The sequence below is a fragment of the Pagrus major genome, chromosome 15 (genome assembly GCF_040436345.1).
Source record: "Pagrus major chromosome 15, Pma_NU_1.0".
Lineage (NCBI taxonomy): Eukaryota > Metazoa > Chordata > Actinopteri > Spariformes > Sparidae > Pagrus > Pagrus major.
The window spans coordinates 31,429,374-31,447,749 of NC_133229.1; the positions used below are offsets into that span (position 1 = coordinate 31,429,374).

Genomic DNA, 18,376 nt, shown 5'->3' on the forward strand with positions numbered 1-18,376 from the left:
TAAGTGAAGAGTCTTTGGGTTTTGGACTGTTTGGTCGGACTTAAGAAGAAATTGAGACATTCTGGTGTTTTTCATGCGTCGCTGGACAGATTGAGAGGAGATGCTGATATGAAACAGGAGAGAAGAAGTAAAGAAGACTGTCAACGGATATCAAACCTGTGACGTTGTGTTTATGTGTCATGTGCAGTAACTGTTTGGTTACGAAGGCGCTGCAGGAGAAGAAATTTGAAGATGATGTGATGAGAAGTTTACACGACTAATAATCAGCAGATTAATCGATAATGAGAATAATTGTCAGTCGCAGCGTGAATCTCATGTTATATCACATAAATTCAGTCATGTTCCTCATCAGTACCTCCGTGTTTCGTCCTCTCCAGGTGTGTTGCTGTCGCAGCGTGATGTGAAGTGATGGAGGAGGCGGAGCACAGCCGCTACGTCGCCCAGCTGAGGGCCGAGTTCGACAGCTGCGACACCACGGCCACCGGCTTCCTGGACCGAGACGAGCTGACGGCGCTGTGCCGAAAACTGCAGCTGGACGCTCACCTGCCTCTGCTGCTGGACACACTGCTGGGAGAGAGACCATACGCCAGGGTAACACACACACAAATCAACACACACACACACACACACTGCTGGCAGAGTAAAAGTACTCAGATGTAGTACTTGAGTACTGTGTGTTCCTCCCTCAGGTGAACTTCGAGGAGTTTAAAGAAGGCTTCGTGGCCGTTCTGTCTCGCTCTCTGGACTTCAGCACGTCAGAGGACGACAGCAGCTACCTGGAGCCAGGTGACACACACACACACACACACACACACACACACACACACACACACACACACACATCGTCCTGGTGTCACAAACAAACAAAAGATGAATCCACCACTGAAGTTTTTAGAGTTTTTAAAGATTTACGTCTTCAGCAGGAACCAGCGAGCTGAGAGCCTCAGACAGGAAGTCAGACTGTGTTCAGTGTTGTTGTTTTTGGGTCCAAGACAAATTAAAATATATAATAAGACTTATTTAATCCCTGTGTTCATGGAGAAACTGTATATTTAGGTATATAGTGAGTACAGTATTTGCTGCTGCTGCTGTACCGTATATATGTCGGCAGTATGAGAGCCCGGACGCTGGAGACAGAGGTTGTGGTGGCAGAGCTGCGTACATGATGGAGGAGGAGGAGGAGGAGGAGGAGGAGGAGGACTGCTTATTACACTGTACTGAAGCTATTTATGTATCTGTGTGTGTGTGTGTGTGTGTGTGTGTGTGTGTGTGTGTGTGAGCTCCACCCTCTGCCAGTAAAACATCAGAATGTCGTTTCTGGTGATGGTGCAGATGTCAACAATTATCAGTTCTGGTGGATCTGTGTTGATCCGTCTGGTGTCACATGGACTTTTAGCTTTTCAGCCAATCAGGTTTACTTTTCATTCCCGATCGGTTTTTAGATTTAAAGTCTCTTTACTTATATTTTTGTCTAAAAAACAAAACAGAGACTTTTGAAAAATCTGCTCCTGTTGGTGCGTTCAGGGACTCTTTGTTGTGTCAGTGATTCATGTTCGAGATGTGACGGTTGGAAAAGTAAACACTGCAGTTAGAATCTGGTTTAAAGGGGCAGTTCATCCACCAAGTCAGACTGTGATCGGAGTTGTATTTCCTGCAGGTCCAGAACGTCTCAGTGTGTCAGAGCGAGCTGTGTTCTGGTGTCTGGTCTCAGTCTGGGTAAAGTCCTGGTGCTGCTGCAGAGGATTCCTCTGTGACACATTCTGGCTCCAGCCTTTAATTTGCTTCTTGGTTCTGGCTCAGAGTCCACAGTGACTCTGCAGCTTCACTGACCTACATACAACCTGTCTGCCTGTCTGACTGTCTGTCTGTCTGCCTGTCTGACTGACTGTCTGACTGTCTACCTGTCTGTCTGACTGTCTGTCTGTCTGTCTGACTGTCTGACTGTCTGTCTGTCTGTCTACCTGTCTGACTGACTGTCTGCCTGTCTGTCTGTCTGCCTGTTTGTCTGTATGTCTGACTGTCTGTCTGTCTACCTGTCTGACTGACTGTCTACCTGTCTGTCTGACTGTCTGTCTGTCTGTCTGACTGTCTGACTGTCTGTCTGTCTGTCTACCTGTCTGCCTGTCTGTCTGTATGTCTGACTGTCTGACTGACTGACTGTCTGTCTGACTGTCTGTCTGTCTGTCTGACTGTCTACCTGTCTGACTGACTGTCTGTCTGTCTGTCTGTCTGACTGTCTGCCTGTCTGTCTGACTGTCTGCCTGTCTGACTGTCTGCCTGTCTGTCTGACTGACTGTCTGTCCGCCTGTCTGTCTGTCTGACTGTCTGACTGTCTGTCCGCCTGTCTGTCTGACTGTCTGTCTGACTGTCTGTCTGTCTGTCTGACTGTCTGTCTGTCTGACTGTCTGTCCGCCTGTCTGACTGACTGTCTGCCTGACTGACTGTCTGTCTGTCTGACTGTCTGTCTGCCTGACTGACTGTCTGTCTGTCTGACTGTCTGCCTGTCTGTCTGTCTGTCTGACTGTCTGTCTGACTGTCTGTCTGTCTGTCTGTCTGACTGACTGTCTGTCTGTCTGCCTGACTGACTGTCTGTCTGACTGACTGTCTGTCTGTCTGTCTGTCTGTCTGTCTGACTGTCTGTCTGTCTGACTGACTGTCTGTCTGCCTGACTGTCTGACTGTCTGACTGTCTGTCTGTCTGTCTGACTGTCTGTCTGACTGACTGTCTGACTGTCTGACTGTCTGTCTGACTGTCTGTCTGTCTGACTGTCTGTCTGTCTGTCTGTCTGACTGTCTGTCTGTCTCTCCAGTTGTTCCAGAGGAAGTGAAGCCTAAGTTCGTGAAGGGGACGAAGCGTTACGGCCGTCGCTCTCGTCCCGACAGTAAACCTGACGCCGCGCTGACCGGGGACTCTGAGGACTCGCCGCCATCCAGAACCGAAGCCACAGACTCGTCACCGTCCGGCGTCCGCAGGGCCAAACTGAGGCGGTCGACGTCTCTGGAGAGTGTTGAGGTGAGACGGTCGCTTCACGTCGTCCTCGTGTCTCTTTTTTAACTCACAGAAACTTTGTTCTTGTTGCTCCGGAGAAAGAAAACATTTTGAGGTTTAACTTGCTGCTGCTTTTTTATTTTCTTGTTTCTTTTCTTCTGCAGTCACACAAACAGGGAAAGTAAAAGTGTACTTTGTGTTACAGATCGTCAGAGTGAGTACAGAAGATAAACACGGTCTCTCTGTTGTTTTTCTGAACCAGCTGCGTAGAAGCTACTGATTCATGGTCTCTTGTGCTGTCGAGCTCATGACCTTTAACCTGCGATGGTCTGTGGGATTGTGGGAAATGGTGTTCCACAAAAAACAGAAATATTGCTGCTTCTGATGGCCGACAGGTTTAATAATAGTGATGTGATGACAGTTTAGCACAGTCAGATGTATTTCTCTCATTATAAACTGTGTCTCTGTGCCTGCAGACCAACACATTGTAAGATTTATCTTTGAGTCTCTAAAACTGTTTTGGAAGTTCAGCCAGCTTGTGATGCTACGCTGACTTCCTGTTTACACAGCTGATTGCTCTTGATTGGACGGAGCTGCAGATGTTTCCTAGCGACAGATTTACACGTTAAAGTCTTTTGTTTAGTTTGAACCTGATTCAGTAAATCACTGGTTTGAATCGAGTCCTGAGAGCTGAGGACGGACTTTATGTTCTGACTGAAGGATTCGTGAAGTCCAGCTCGTCACACAGACACTCTGACTTCTCTCCACAGTTTAACATGTAAAACCTGCAGAAACCTTCATCATGTTTCTGTTTGTTTCCTTCATGATGCTGTGACCTCTGACCTCTCTGCTGCTGGCTGTGATCAAACATTCAGACCTTATTCTTGTGTTAACTGTGTCTTTGTGTGAATGAGGCTCATTGTGTGTCTTTGTGCTGCTGGGTGAGGTCCGGCTCAGATATCCAGACGTGCTGTGATTCTGCTGCTCGGCTGCAGTTTCTCTGTGAATACCTGAGGGGGGAGGAGGGGGAGGGGAGGGAGGAGTCGGCTGGGGGAGGTTTGGTGGTTTTGGGGGCGTTGGAGGTTTTTCAGGAAGTGGGATTGTGAGGAATGTGGCTGCTGGCAGACGCTGCTGCTGGTCTGGCTGTGGATCAGAGATGCATCAGAGTTTCTGTGGGACAGTTTTCACTTTTGTTTTTGAGGAAAAGAAGCTGCTGAGCTGCTGTTTGAGCTCCTTCAAGACACAGTGTCCTCTCAGCAGCTGATCACCATCATCATCATCATCATCATCATCATCAGTGGTTCATCAGTATAAATGTCCTGATCGAGGTTTATTGGTCCTGATGCCGATCTGAGTCCTTTAATATCAATATGATACTTCAGTTTACTCAAATATTGATTAATGACACATTTAAATTACAGATGCAAGATATATATCAGCCTGATTAAATGGGAGAATCTGGACTATTTTTTGTTCAGACTGTGTTGTTGTTATATCAGTTAAAGTTTATTTGGTTTATTCAGGATGTTCATACTTTCTGACTAAACTCCATAAACAGAATGATTATTTTTAGCTTTGCATCAAAGATGATTGTAGCTTTAATGATGTCAGCTGATCCGTCTGATGTACAACCTGAGGAGACGAGCTGCAGGGAAACACAGTCGTCCTCCCCGACATCATAACAACGCTTTTATATATGAGGACTTGATTTTAAATGATTTTAAATAATCTTTTACTCTCTCAGGTTTGAGTCTTGCAGATATTTTGCATCAGTTGTTGTGATGAATGATTGTGTGATCAGCTCCTCACTGTGTTTCCGCTGTTACATCACACTGGCTCCACTTCACTGTCTCTCTTTAAATATTGAAGAGTTTTTATGTAACTCGACTCTGTCAGATTAAATACAGTAACTCTCTCTCTCTGCTGCATGTGGGTGTCTCTCGCCCAGTCGTCACAGTGGATTTCATCGGGTCCAGCAGCTGAAATCTCTGTAAATACTTCACATTTTGCAGCATTTATTCAGTTACATAAAGGGCTTAGAGACACACACACACACACACACACAGACACACACACACACACACACACAGACACACACAGACACACACACACACACACGCACACACACACACACACACACACGCACACACACACACACAGATGCTGCCTACAGGATGAAGGCAGACGGAGGTTGTGGTTGTTTTTATGGCAGCGTCTGTCTGTCCAATGTTTGGGCCACAGTCAGATCTCTTACTGACTACAGGGTGGATTCTTTACATGTTCTGATCCAGTTCCTGCTGACGGATGAAAGGATGAATGTTTGGATGAATGTTTGGATGACCTTTAAACATGTTGAAGTGAAACTCAACAGATTTGTCTGTTCAATACGAAGTTTGACTGTTTGTTTCTTTATTCTGGTTCAGCTTCATATTAAAATCCTGAATCAGCCGACATGAGTTTCATGTTTCACCTGTAAAACCTGTTTAACATGAAACTGAAACATCAGGTGTCTTCACAGTCAGACACGTCAGAGTGCAGTGTCCTGCAGCGTCCTGCAGCGTCCTGCAGCGTCCTGCAGCGTCCTGCAGCGTCCTGCAGCGTCCTGCTCTGGACTGAGATCAGTTATAAATCTCAGAGCTTCACCACAGAGCATCTCTCCTGTTGAGCTGCTGACAGGCTGAGAGTCGACCTCAGAGGTCAGAGGTCAGAGGTAGAGGAGGTTGTACTGCTGTCTGGTTCAAAAGCAGTTCAGTCGACTTCAGTAACATTCGTCACCGGAGCAGCAGAGTCACACTGCCTCTGCTTCAGTTTGTGGTCTGTGGTCGCTCTGAGACTCAGTCTGTGAAGTTTACAGCCGTCCTGCTGTTTCTCCTGAACTGATCTGAGACCAGTGACGCAGCTAAAAGACTGAAATATGACGATTCCTCTGATAAAACGTCAGTCGACTCGGTGTCTTCTCCTCTGAAGACCAGAGTCACTGAGCTCACCGTCACTTCTTCTTCTTTCAACTCAACACAGCCTGATGTGTCCGTCCTGATGACATCACACAGGTGGTGAGTAGAGTTTCACTGTACGACAACCATCTCAGAAAATACCACAGTTAAATGGTGTCACACAATAATCATGATTATTGTTACAGTGAGTCTTTACAGGATGAAAACAGAAGGTGTGTTGTTCTTCATGCAGCAGCGTGACGTGGAAACTGTTTCAGCTCGAGATTCAGCCGTCAAACTGTTTTTAATTTATTATTAAAATGACACTTTGAGCAGGTAAACATTAAAACAGATGTGTAACAGACAGAAGACCGTTACTGAAACACACGTGTTGAAACGTGTGTGTGTGTGTGTGTGTGTGTGTGTGTGTGTGTGTGGTCTCCTCGTGTCAGCAGCTGAACACAGTGTGACAGATGTAGGCTGACTGTGCTGGATGCTGCTGCAGCTTAATAATTCATCTGCTTAAACCAGATACACACCACGACTACACACAGCAGAGACACACACCGTGACTACACACAGCAGAGACACACACCACGACTACACACAGCAGAGACACACACCATGACTACACACAGCAGAGACACACACCACGACTACACACACCACGACTACACACAGCAGAGACACACACCGCGACTACACACAGCAGAGACAGCTGTGTGTGTTCACAGGTCACACAGCTTGGTTTTTGTTTGGTTGTTGTTCCCAATAAGATTCTTCTTTTTCTTTTCCGTCACATTTTCTTCATGAAGCTGAAATGTCGCTGCTCAGCGAGCGACTCAGAATAGAAGGAGACCGAAATGGCAGCAACCAAAAACTGACACTGTTCAAAGTTACTGTTGAGTCTCAGGCTGTGAGGAAATCCACGCAAGAACTCATGAATATGATCTTATTTCCTATCTGTAGAAAATTAAAACATCTGAAACTGCTTCCTGTTTGTTCTGCTGCCGCCCAGCAGAGAAAAAGAGCAGCTCCTCCAGGAGACTCAGATTCGCTGCACAAGATACTTTATTTTATTTTCTGTAGTTTTTCTTCTCTGAAGCATAAAAGAGCTGAAACCAGTTTTGCAAAATGACAAATAAATGGACCTTTTACCTTTTTGGTCAAATGAAGAACACTCAGAATAAAAGTTCAGAGACGTGCAGAGAGTTTTAAACTCCACCTGGACCACCTGAACCAGCTGGACCACCTGAACCAGCTGGACCAGCTGCACACCTGAACCACCTGGACCACCTGGACCACCTGAACCAGCTGAACCAGCTGCACACCTGGACCACCTGGACCACCTGAACCAGCTGAACCAGCTGAACCAGCTGCACACCTGAACCACCTGGACCACCTGGACCACCTGAACCAGCTGAACCAGCTGCACACCTGGACCACCTGGACCACCTGAACCAGCTGAACCAGCTGAACCAGCTGCACACCTGAACCACCTGGACCACCTGGACCACCTGAACCAGCTGAACCAGCTGCACACCTGGGCCACCTGAACCACCTGGACCACCTGGACCACCTGAACCAGCTGAACCAGCTGCACACCTGAACCACCTGGACCACCTGGACCACCTGAACCAGCTGAACCAGCTGAACCACCTGGACCACCTGAACCAGCTGCACACCTGGACCACCTGGACCACCTGGACCACCTGAACCAGCTGAACCAGCTGAACCAGCTGCACACCTGAACCACCTGGACCACCTGGACCACCTGAACCACCTGAACCAGCTGAACCACCTGAACCACCTGGACCACCTGAACCAGCTGGACCACCTGAACCAGCTGCACACCTGAACCAGCTGCACACCTGCACACCTTCTTCTTCGTGTTGAACCGATGACATGATGAGCAGGTTTAGAGTTGGATGAATGGACTCGGCTGAGAGGTTCAGAGTGAGAACAGTTACACAACACTGTTCAATATTTAATACTAATGTTCACCCAGTGTTTCCTCTGGGACACACACACACACACACACACACACACACACACACACACACTCACTGACAGAACATTTTCAACGCAGGACTTTAACAGAGTACTTGTACAGGGTGGTATTAGTACTTTTACTGCAGTAAAGTATCTGATTACTTCCTCCTGCTGAGTGTTTTTAATTTTTTATGTTAATTTAAGAAAATCTGCTGTGAGAGAAAAGTCACAGGTTCAGTTTCCCACAGAGAGACGGGTTCAACATGCTAAGCTCTTTAGCGTGACAACTGGCTCTATACACTGAACACACACACACACACACACACACACACACACACACACACACACACACACAATGAGAACACACACATACAATATGTTCAGTCTAGCAGAAGTAATGACCGCTCAGGAATTCCTTCTGATCACTGTTTGGTTTGTTGGCATTGCTGCACACACACACACACAGACACACACACACAGACACACACACACACACACACACACACACACACACACACACACACAGTTTCCATAATTTTCTCCCAGCATCCTCTCGTCCATGCTGCACACACCCTTTCATAACACTGTTAGTTCAAACTAGTTTAACGGACTGGTTAACACACACACACAGACACACACACACACAGACACACACACAGACACACAGACACACACAGACACAGACACACACACAGACACACACACACACACAGTTTGGCGGTCACTGAGCTCCATGTTTTCTCTGCAGAGCCTGAAGTCTGACGAGGAGGCAGGAAGTCAGAAGGAGAGCATGCAGCCAGACTTTCAGTCTAAAGGTACCTCCAATGTTTACTTTGGACTTTATTCTTCTTTTCCACTCGTTTTACTGTGAACACACACACACACACACACACACACACACACACACACACACACACACAGAGTTACACAGTTCAATGTAACTCCAGCAATCTCGTATTTCACTTAGATAATAAGGAAAATTGTGATAGGTGTAGTTTCTAGCGTGTGTTGAACAAGATCTTACATTACCCATAATGCAACTGGATAGTGTCTTTCATAGTTTCCAGGTGATATATTAACTGTTGTCAATCAATTTCTGGGAGTGACATCATCTTGTAGTCTAGTGGTTTGAGTTTCTGGTGTGTGAGGCGACACATTTCTATCAGTCGTCTCCAGCTGATCGATTTTAATCTGTGTGTGTCTGCAGGTCCTCAGCAGGAGGAGGAGGAGGTGGAGCTTGGAGTCGTTGGAGGAGGTGGAGGAGGTGGAGACGTCCTGAGGGCAGTGTGTGATCACCTGGGCCTGCAGCAGCTCAGCACAGAGGTGAGACCCCGCCCACCACCTGCAGCAGGACAAACACATGAGGAAGATGATTATTATTAATGACGATCAACCTTCACACAGGAGCTGCAGCTGCTGCTCAGGAAGCTCGACGCCGACCTGGACGGACGAGTCAGCATCAGGGACTTCCAGAAGGTTCTGCGAGGCTCCGCCCCCATCACCTGCTCCACACCTGTACGATCAGCTGACCTGCAGAGGGCGCCACACAGGGTCAGACACACACACACAGCAGACCAACAGTGATGTTAGCCTGCTGGAGAAGCTAACAGTAATGTTAGCCTGCTGGAGAAGCTAGCGTTGATGTTAGCCTGCTGGAGAAGCTAGCGTTGATGTTAGCCTGTTGGAGAAGCTAGCGTTGATGTTAGCCTGCTGGAGAAGCTAGCGTTGATGTTAGCCTGCTGGAGAAGCTAGCGTTGATGTTAGCCTGCTGGAGAAGCTAGCGTTGATGTTAGCCTGTTGGAGAAGCTAGCGTTGATGTTAGCCTTATAAAACACAATAGATGTGATGTTTGTTCACGGTGTTGATAATCAGCTGATAGTAAACAGTATTTTTCAAGTTCTTGTTTGGAGGAATTATTTCCATTTAATACAAACCTCTGATATCAAACATGAACCGAAGTTTCAGATCATATTTAGTCTCTTAAAATCAATCAAATAATATAAATTCCAGTCAAATCAAACTGTTCGTCAGATACACAGCTGAACTTCGACATCATTTACAACTGCAAAGAGTTTCTGAGTTTACGAGCAGCCCCTGAACACAGCGCCACCTTTCCACCTACAAGCAGCAGCTCCAATCAGGAGGCTGAGCTGCAGCTGACAGTCGTCAGTCCAGTCAGGTGCCGCAGGACAGGTAGCAGGTAGTCCACACAGACAGGTAGACCTCATCATGTACTGCACGTCCGGTCTGATCTCAGGCTGCGGTTTGTTACAGTGGGTGAAGACAGAGAGGACGGTGGCTCACAGCAGCTCCTCCTGCTACACACAGGTGATTCAATCTGACATCATGTCTGAAGAGGTGACAAACATCAGCGCTGACCTTCAGCTGAGGACAGCTTCCTCACAGAGGCTTCATGTTAAACAAGATTATTAGATATAAATCATCCTTTTCATTAAAATTATTGTGTCATGCCACATTTAATATGACTCCACTGATGTCATGTAATATTTCTGTTCTAGCTCTGATCCGGTGTTTGTGGGCTGTTTGTCCCACGTCTCTGAGGCAGAGGAAGCTAATCCAGATTAAATCTTACAACAGAGGCAGAGTTTATTAGACTCCTGAGAAATCTGCTCATTCCTGCTGTTTTAAGCTCCTCTGTTCCAGTGTGGAGCAGAACTCCTTCAGGTCTGAATGTGGACTAACGTCTGACTCCGGTTCTGCTCGTCCATGCAGTCTCAGGCGGCGTCAGACGAGCGCTCGGCTCGCTCCACCTCGCCCTCCCTGCTGACGGCCACAGTGGGTCAGAGGGTCCTCAGCCGGCTGGACGACGGCTCAGGATGCAGCAGCCCCGAGAAGGTCATCGCCCTCTGGACCGAGGAGGGCATCAGGAACAGCCGGGACATTCTGCAGGTCAGTACACACCAGAACCAGGTGGTTTAAAGAGACATCCTCTGTCTCCAACGTCTCAGACTGTGATGATATAACCTGTGACTGTGGAGGAGAAGCTTTAACCCTCCGAGACCGAGAACAGTTTCTGACCGACTGACTGTTTTTATCTCGTTCCTCCTCTGATCCGTCAGTCAGACGTCAGCTGTCAGACTTCATTTGATTCAGGAGAACCTGAAGTTTCAGTCCGGCTCATTTAAAGTCCAGATTTTGTATTTGCTTTGTCTGACAATGGATGAATTTACCAGAATTTTTAAAAAACACCAGGTAAGATTTTGTGTTTTTCCTGTGAGCTCAGACTTAAAAAGATGAACTTCAGGTTTAATCCTGAGTTTCATTTAGTGATCGTGCAGATTAAAAAAGAAAGGAGATGGAAACGTTTTTAAATGAGAACAGAGACAATAATGATCAACTGAACAACTACAGCCAGAGGAACAAACTACCTGAGGTCCTGATGAATCGGTGCTGCAGAATGTGATGATGTCATCATGTTCACTACGGAGGCCCTGAAGGTCCAAACAAGACGTGTGTGATACCAGAAAACATGGAGAGGACCGGAGGTTACAAGGTTATTAAACATTTTAGATCAACAGATATCTTTGTCTGTTGGAGGCTGTCTGAGTCTTTGAGGGTTTTAATCAGAACAGAACCAAGATCTGGTCCCAGTTGATCCAGAAACTAGAGTTCTGGTACCCGATGAGTGTAAAAGGAGACAGTTTGGTCAGTTTTTGTTGTGTAAATCTGATTCATGTAGACGTTTGTCTCTTTCTCTGTGACTGAGACGATCATGTGTCTTTAATTGATCGGTCTGCCAAACTTTTGATATTCAAACATTCAGCGCTGATCATCAAGAATCAACAGCCTGATCCCAGAATAAATCACGTCTCACTTTCATCCAAGTGATCAGGTTTGATTAAACACACGTCGGACCCACTTCATGTCATCATCCGATATGGACCAGAACAGTTCTGATGTGTTAAATCTCTCTTCTAGTTTCCTACTTTCCTTTCTTTTCCAGTTTTTATTCAGACTTGATGTTTTCTTTATAAGAAAATGAATCAATTGACAAACAGACACAAACAAGCCCTCCTCCTCCTCCTCCTCCTCCTCCTCCTCCTCCTCCTCCTCCTCCTCCTCCTCCTCCTCCTCCTCCTCTTCCTCGTCCTCCTCCTCCTCCTCCTCCTCTTCCTCCTCCTCGTCCTCCTCGTCCTCCTCCTCTTTGTGGTATTTCCATGATTGAACGATGAACCACTCGGTCTTTATCTCACTGAGCTGCAGCTTCATCACTTCTGTGGTTTCTGCTCTGAGGTTCAGGGTTTCCCCCAAACTGAAGCCAAGACTGGACTTCAGAATTAAACTGTTTTGAAACTCAAGTTATGAGAATCATTGTAGAAGAATGTGTCTGCTGCAGAAACACTCAGTTAGCATGAGCAGCGTCGCTAACACTCACATGGAGCTGTAACGTTCACAACAAACCAGGAAACAAACAAACATATATTCACACTCCACTAACATGCTAACATGCTAACATTCACCTACATGTAGCATGTTTAGATTTTAGCATGTGGTATGTTAGCATGTCAGAACATTAGTCTGCTAATCAGACTAATTGCTAAATGTTAGTGTGTTAGCATGCTAACAACAGTGACATCAATAATCAGGAGAAAAACTAACTAATCGTCCTTTTACTTGTTAGTTGGTTTATAATGTGAATCTATTAACTGTGTTTAGTTTCACATACAGCTGCAACGATTCACTGATTCATTGATTCACTGATTCGTTGATTCACTGATTCATTGATTCATTGATCAAAACGAAATGAATTACCAACTTTGCTGATGTTTGATTGATCTTTTCTGTTTTGTTATTTTTGGGTTAAAAAATGTGAAACATTTGTTGGTTCCAGCGTCTTAAAAGTGAGAATGTGTTTTTTATTCGCTAGACTTTCACATTTCATAGACTAAGTGATTAATTAATTAATTAATCATGAGAATAATCAACAGATTAATTGATGATTAGTTACAGCCTTTGTTTAATACTTCTCCTTCACTGTGTTCAGTCGTTAACAAACTGTTTTAACTAACGTTCATTCTTTATTTTTGGCTTTTCGATTTGTCCTTGAACGTCTCAGCAGCGTCTGAAACCTGCTCATAAATCTGTTTTCATCAGTTCTTCAATAAAAACTGGTTAAAATAACGACTGAACGACCAGCAGGAACAAGTAAAAGACAGTCGGAGGGTGATGAAGTTTTAATTCACAGCAGATTTAATGAATGAAGACTTAAGCCTGTTTCTGTTGTCTCGTCCCTGCAGACTCTGGACTTTCCTCTGGAGGAGCGTCTCAGTCTGGCCGACCTGACTCTGGCTCTGGACAACGAGCTGCTGGTCAGCGGGAACGGGATCCACCAGGCGGCGCTCATCTCCTACAAGAACGAGATCCAACACCTGCAGTAGGTTTTCTACAGTTTGATCAGCTGTTTGATAAGAACGTCTTTATGTTCTGATGACTTTATCTGTTTGAGCTGAAGTTCTGGTTCTGGATCTGACCTGAACTAATGTAAGATACAGTTCTGATAATGAGCTGTAGTCTAGTTTGCATTACCTCAGGCTGTTGCGAACTGGATCGACAGAATGTTATCTGGGTTGAATATTGATCACAATATATTGATCCCAGCTGACTACAGGATGATTGATGGCCTGTCGGTTAACAGGGACGACGTGTCAGTCTGAGCGTTTGAAGTTGTTGGCAGGTGATTTTCTGTTGGATGCAGCTAAGCTAACAGCTTCCACCTGCTTCCAGTCTTTGTGCTAAGCTAGGCTAAACAGAAAGAGGATTTACATGAATGAAAAAGTAAATGAGAACAGTGTCGAGACTTTGATGCATCGGTCTGTTGACCTGCACTCATTTCCTGTCACATCCACTGACCATCAACACAGACCAGCTGGGTCAGCTGCAGCCTGGAGGTCAAAGGTCCAGTCCAGCCAATCAGATCAACTTCACTGTTTACATCGTTTTTTCCTGTTGTGTAGCATGAAGACTAAACTCACCCTCTGGAATGACAAATAAATGAACCGTCACATTTTAATTACCTTAACTCCTCTAAACAAACAACCACAGATGTGGTGCTGCTGAGCAAGGCATTACATCCTGACCACCGTTGTTCACCAGTATCAGACTGGTTTCACTGGAGTGACTCAGTGTTTTCAGTTACAGTTCACTGTTTTCTATACGGTCAAAAGTATGTGGACAGCAGAACAAACCAACTTTATGTGATAGTTGAACATTGTGTGTGTGGACGGGGGCGTCCTCTTACTTTTGGCCTCATTGTGAACTGTATTTTTAACCTGAAGAGCTCCCCCTGCTGGAGAGGAGCTGTGCCTGCAGTGACACCGGTGCTGAAGGATTCATCTGTTCATCGGACACGAACGAGTCCAGCGTGAACTTGGAAATGTTTCACATGTGTTTTTAACTCTGATCAGCTGAGATACAGGTGTTTACAGATGTTTACAGGTGTTTGCAGGTGTTTACAGATGTTTACAGGTGTTTACAGATGTTTACAGGTGTTTACAGGTGTTTGCAGGTGTTTGCAGATGTTTGCAGGTGTTTGCAGGTGTTTACAGGTGCAACAGACTTGAAACTTTGACCCAAGAGAATCAAATGTTTTGTCAGGGTGCTGGCAGAACAGGCCTGCAGGGAGCGGGACAAGGTGAAGGCAGACCTGGAGCTGGCTGATCAGAGGAACCTGCAGCTGGTCAGAGAGGTGGACGACCGACACGCCAGCATGGAGACACTCAACCAGAGCAGGATCAGGTCAGACTGCTTCATGTACTGGTTTATGTACTGGTCCATATACTGGTCCATGTGCTGGTCCATGTACTAGAGCTTTATCCTCGTCCTCCCAGTTAGACCAAAAGGATGTGACCAGCTGTGTGGTTCTGATAAACAGTTACACATGCTGGTTTTCTTTGTATCAAACGTGATCATAGTTATTTTTTACATGGAAAGAAAAAAAAAGATAAAAACTGCAACATCAGCTGTTGGTTGTTGTTGAGAAGTTAAATCTTTTGGCTTCTACAGAGAAAAAATGATTTAGCTCAAACTTCAGATGTACATACATGTCCGTACTTAATAATGACATCATATGTATTGATAACAGCTGATACTGTTTACATCTGGACACACTGTTAGCTGCTGAGCTAACATTAGCTTCACAGACTTTTCAAACAGTGAATAATAATGTAAATAAAAACATAAACTTGATCCTTGAGTCGTTACGAGACGTCAAATGAAAGCTAAAGACCGACCGTGTCGTTGACGAGCCGCTCTGTGATTGGCAGGGACCTGGAGCAGGACTTCCGTGATAGGCTGACGGCTCTGCGCTGTCAGTCCGAGCAGGAGAGCGAGGCTCTGCTGCAGCTGGTGGACAGGGAGCGCAGCACGCTACAGGACGAGCTGCAGCTGCTCCGAGCGCAGGAGGCGGAGCTTCAGGAGGAGCTCTGCAACGCCACACAGGTGAGTACGCATCACACACACCTGCACACGCTCCACAACACCTGACTCTTTATCTCATAGCTGTATATTTAAACTTCCTGTTTATTGAAGAATTCTCCGTCTTCACATTTTCTTCGTGATCATTCAAACACGAGTCCATTCGTCTTTTACTCCACTACGTTTGTCTGACAGCTTTAGTTACTAGTTACTCTTCAGTGTCCAGGGAAAAAATAAAAAGTACATTGATCAGTCAGTGTTTTCATGTTGTGTGATCTACATGTGAACAGAAATACAAATATTAATGTGTGTGTGTGTGTGTGTGTGTGTGTGTGTGTGTGTGTGTGTGTGCAGGAGAACAGTCGTCAGGAGGACGAGCTGACGGCTGTGAAGCTGAAACTGACCGAAGCACAAAGTTCAGTGAACAAACTGCAGAGAGACGTCGACCAGCTGCTGCACGACAAGGTGACGCGACACACACACACACACACACACACACACACACACACACACACACACACACACACACACACACACACACACACACACACCTCTTATCTTTTCACTACGTTGATCAGCTCCATCGATCAGAGTCTGTGAAGCTGCTGAAATTAATCAGAACAGCTTATAGTCAGGATGATAACGTGTCTCTGGCTTTTTATCCTCTTTTGGCTCCTTGTTTTGGTTTTGTGGCACATTTCCTGCCTGCTCTGAGTGTTTACAGGTGACGACACGTTCAGAGACCAGCTGCTGATGTTTCCCTCAGAGCTGCTGGAGAAAAGAGACTTGTGACACACATCTGAATCACATGATGACGTGACTCAGATGTTCTGTTCAGCTAAACATCCATTAACAGCTGCGGCTCAGGTTTATTTACATAATCAGGCTGGTTTCATGAAGATATTTTATTATGTTCAATGTTGTTTTCAATAATATTTATTACTTTAATTTAGTAGGACTGTTCATAATGCACGACACGTTTCAGCAGCATTGTTATTGACGAAGTGATTAACAGGGAAACATGACTTGTTATACATGCAGTATTTTTCAGGCGAGTTTAAACGTGGATTAAAGTTTTCTGACTGTTTTCTGACTGTTTCAGTTGTGAGAAACATAAAAACAGTGAATATTAAACTTCATCAGGCACAAACACAACTCAGAACACATGATGGTCTGAAGCTGCAGCTGCTGGACAGAAATAAAACCTCCGCTCATACTGGTCCAACTGAGCTGAACCAGAACCAGTTCAGAATCTGGACCAGAACATGTGTAACACTAGTCCTCACAAAGATGGAACAACACACACACACAGAGACACACAGACACACACACAGACACACACACACACAGAGACACAGACACACACACAGACACACACACACAGGGGTGTAAGGTAACTCGTCTCCTTGTATCGGATCAATTATTGATGACAGTTTCCTCTCTGACTTTGTTCGTTCTTTGACTCGTCTTCTTCGCTCCAGCTGGTGAAGACGACTTCTGATCAGCTGACTGACGATCACATTAAATCAATAATGTGTTTGATTGACAGTTTGGCAGCTTGGACCCGGCAGCTGCTGGTCTGAGTCCCGAGGAGAGATTCTCTGAGATCGTCAGAGACTACGAGCTGCAGTGCAGGGTAAGAGACTGTGTGTGTGTGTGTGTGTCTGTCTGTGTCTGTCTGTGTGTGTGTGTCTGTGTCTGTGTGTGTGTGTGTGTCTGTGTCTGTGTGTGTGTGTGTGTGTGTGTGGACTTTGACTTTAGTTGTAATTTTTTTGTCTTCGTAAAGTGAAGCAACACAAACATGTTTGTGTTCTGACTGAGGTGAAGACGCTTTCATGTCTGTTTTTGTTTGTGCACCTGAACGCCTCATGCTGGTTCAACAGAAAATCAAGGTGAGAACACCTGAACACATGTACCTGTGTGTGTGTGTGTGTGTGTGTGTGTGTGTGTGTGTGTGTGTGTGTGTGTGTGTGATGCTGTCAGGGTGAACATGAACAACATCTGCTGGCAGGAACATTAAATGTTCTGGTTTGTTCCAGATGTTCTGCTGCAGACATTTGTTGATGAGATGAAAGATCTGAATCACAACACTGACCCACTTTATTTCCTTTCTTCACTGATGTTAATGAAGTTTCTACTTTTAAAGGTTATATTCTTTGTTGTGGTCTCATTGTTCTGATAAATCTTCTTTTAATCACGACTCAGATCAACACACACGACTCAGATCAACACACACGACTCAGATCAACACACACGACTCAGATCAACACACACGACTCAGATCAACACACACGACTCAGATCAACACACACAACTCAGATCAGTGTTTCCATAAAAATGTTTTCATTTGAACGAGGGCTGAAGGCAGATGTGACAAATGTGTAAACTTGATTATCTTTCAACACACGCAGTTATAATTCACTGTCATTGAAGGTGTGTGTGCGTGCGTGTGTGTGTGCTGCGTTCAGGAGCTGCGGGACAGAAACGATGAGCTGAGCTCAGAGTTGGAGCTGCTGAAGAGTCAGAGGAGCGACAGGAAGTCCAGACGATCTGCAGCAGACGACACCGCGCTGAGCTGGACCGAACAACACTCCGTCAGCGCCGAGTCAGACTCCGGTAACACAACGAGAACACACAACAGCAACACACAACAACAACAACAACACACACCTACAACACACTGTGCTGGACAGAACTGTTCTTACCTACAGTCCATCTCACTCTGGTGAACTTTGTTATTGATTTGTTGTTGTTTGTTTGTTTTGTTGTCCGTAGAAACGGTTTGTTGTTTTTCCTGTTGAAGCAGAAAATAATGAGACGAGACTTCAGACCAACACTTTGTTAGTTTAGTGTTCAAGGAACAACAGCTGTCAGTGAGAGGTATTTAACAGGAAGTCAGTATCTGCTGAACAGGTTTGAACTGTAGACACGCCCACACACGCACACACACACACACACACACACACACACACACACACACACACACACACACACACACACACACACACACTTCCAGGTGTGCAGGTTTC

At 45.6% G+C, this 18,376-nt stretch overlaps 1 protein-coding gene across 2 annotated transcripts in view; it reads left to right on the forward strand.

Annotated features, from left to right (window-relative positions):
• The window catches only part of ninl (ninein-like), a 33,901-nt gene that overhangs the window by 6,410 nt on the left and 9,115 nt on the right, over positions 1–18,376 (forward strand). For both annotated transcript variants that reach the window (XM_073482190.1, XM_073482191.1), the window contains exons 2-14: positions 378–591; positions 690–786; positions 2,810–3,012; positions 8,662–8,728; positions 9,121–9,236; positions 9,318–9,464; positions 10,647–10,823; positions 13,172–13,308; positions 14,529–14,669; positions 15,197–15,371; positions 15,702–15,812; positions 16,897–16,983; positions 17,816–17,963. In XM_073482190.1, the coding sequence (XP_073338291.1) occupies positions 409–591; positions 690–786; positions 2,810–3,012; positions 8,662–8,728; positions 9,121–9,236; positions 9,318–9,464; positions 10,647–10,823; positions 13,172–13,308; positions 14,529–14,669; positions 15,197–15,371; positions 15,702–15,812; positions 16,897–16,983; positions 17,816–17,963 (1,789 nt within the window). In that variant the 5' untranslated portion in view covers positions 378–408. The remainder of the gene's footprint in view (positions 1–377; positions 592–689; positions 787–2,809; positions 3,013–8,661; positions 8,729–9,120; positions 9,237–9,317; positions 9,465–10,646; positions 10,824–13,171; positions 13,309–14,528; positions 14,670–15,196; positions 15,372–15,701; positions 15,813–16,896; positions 16,984–17,815; positions 17,964–18,376) is intronic.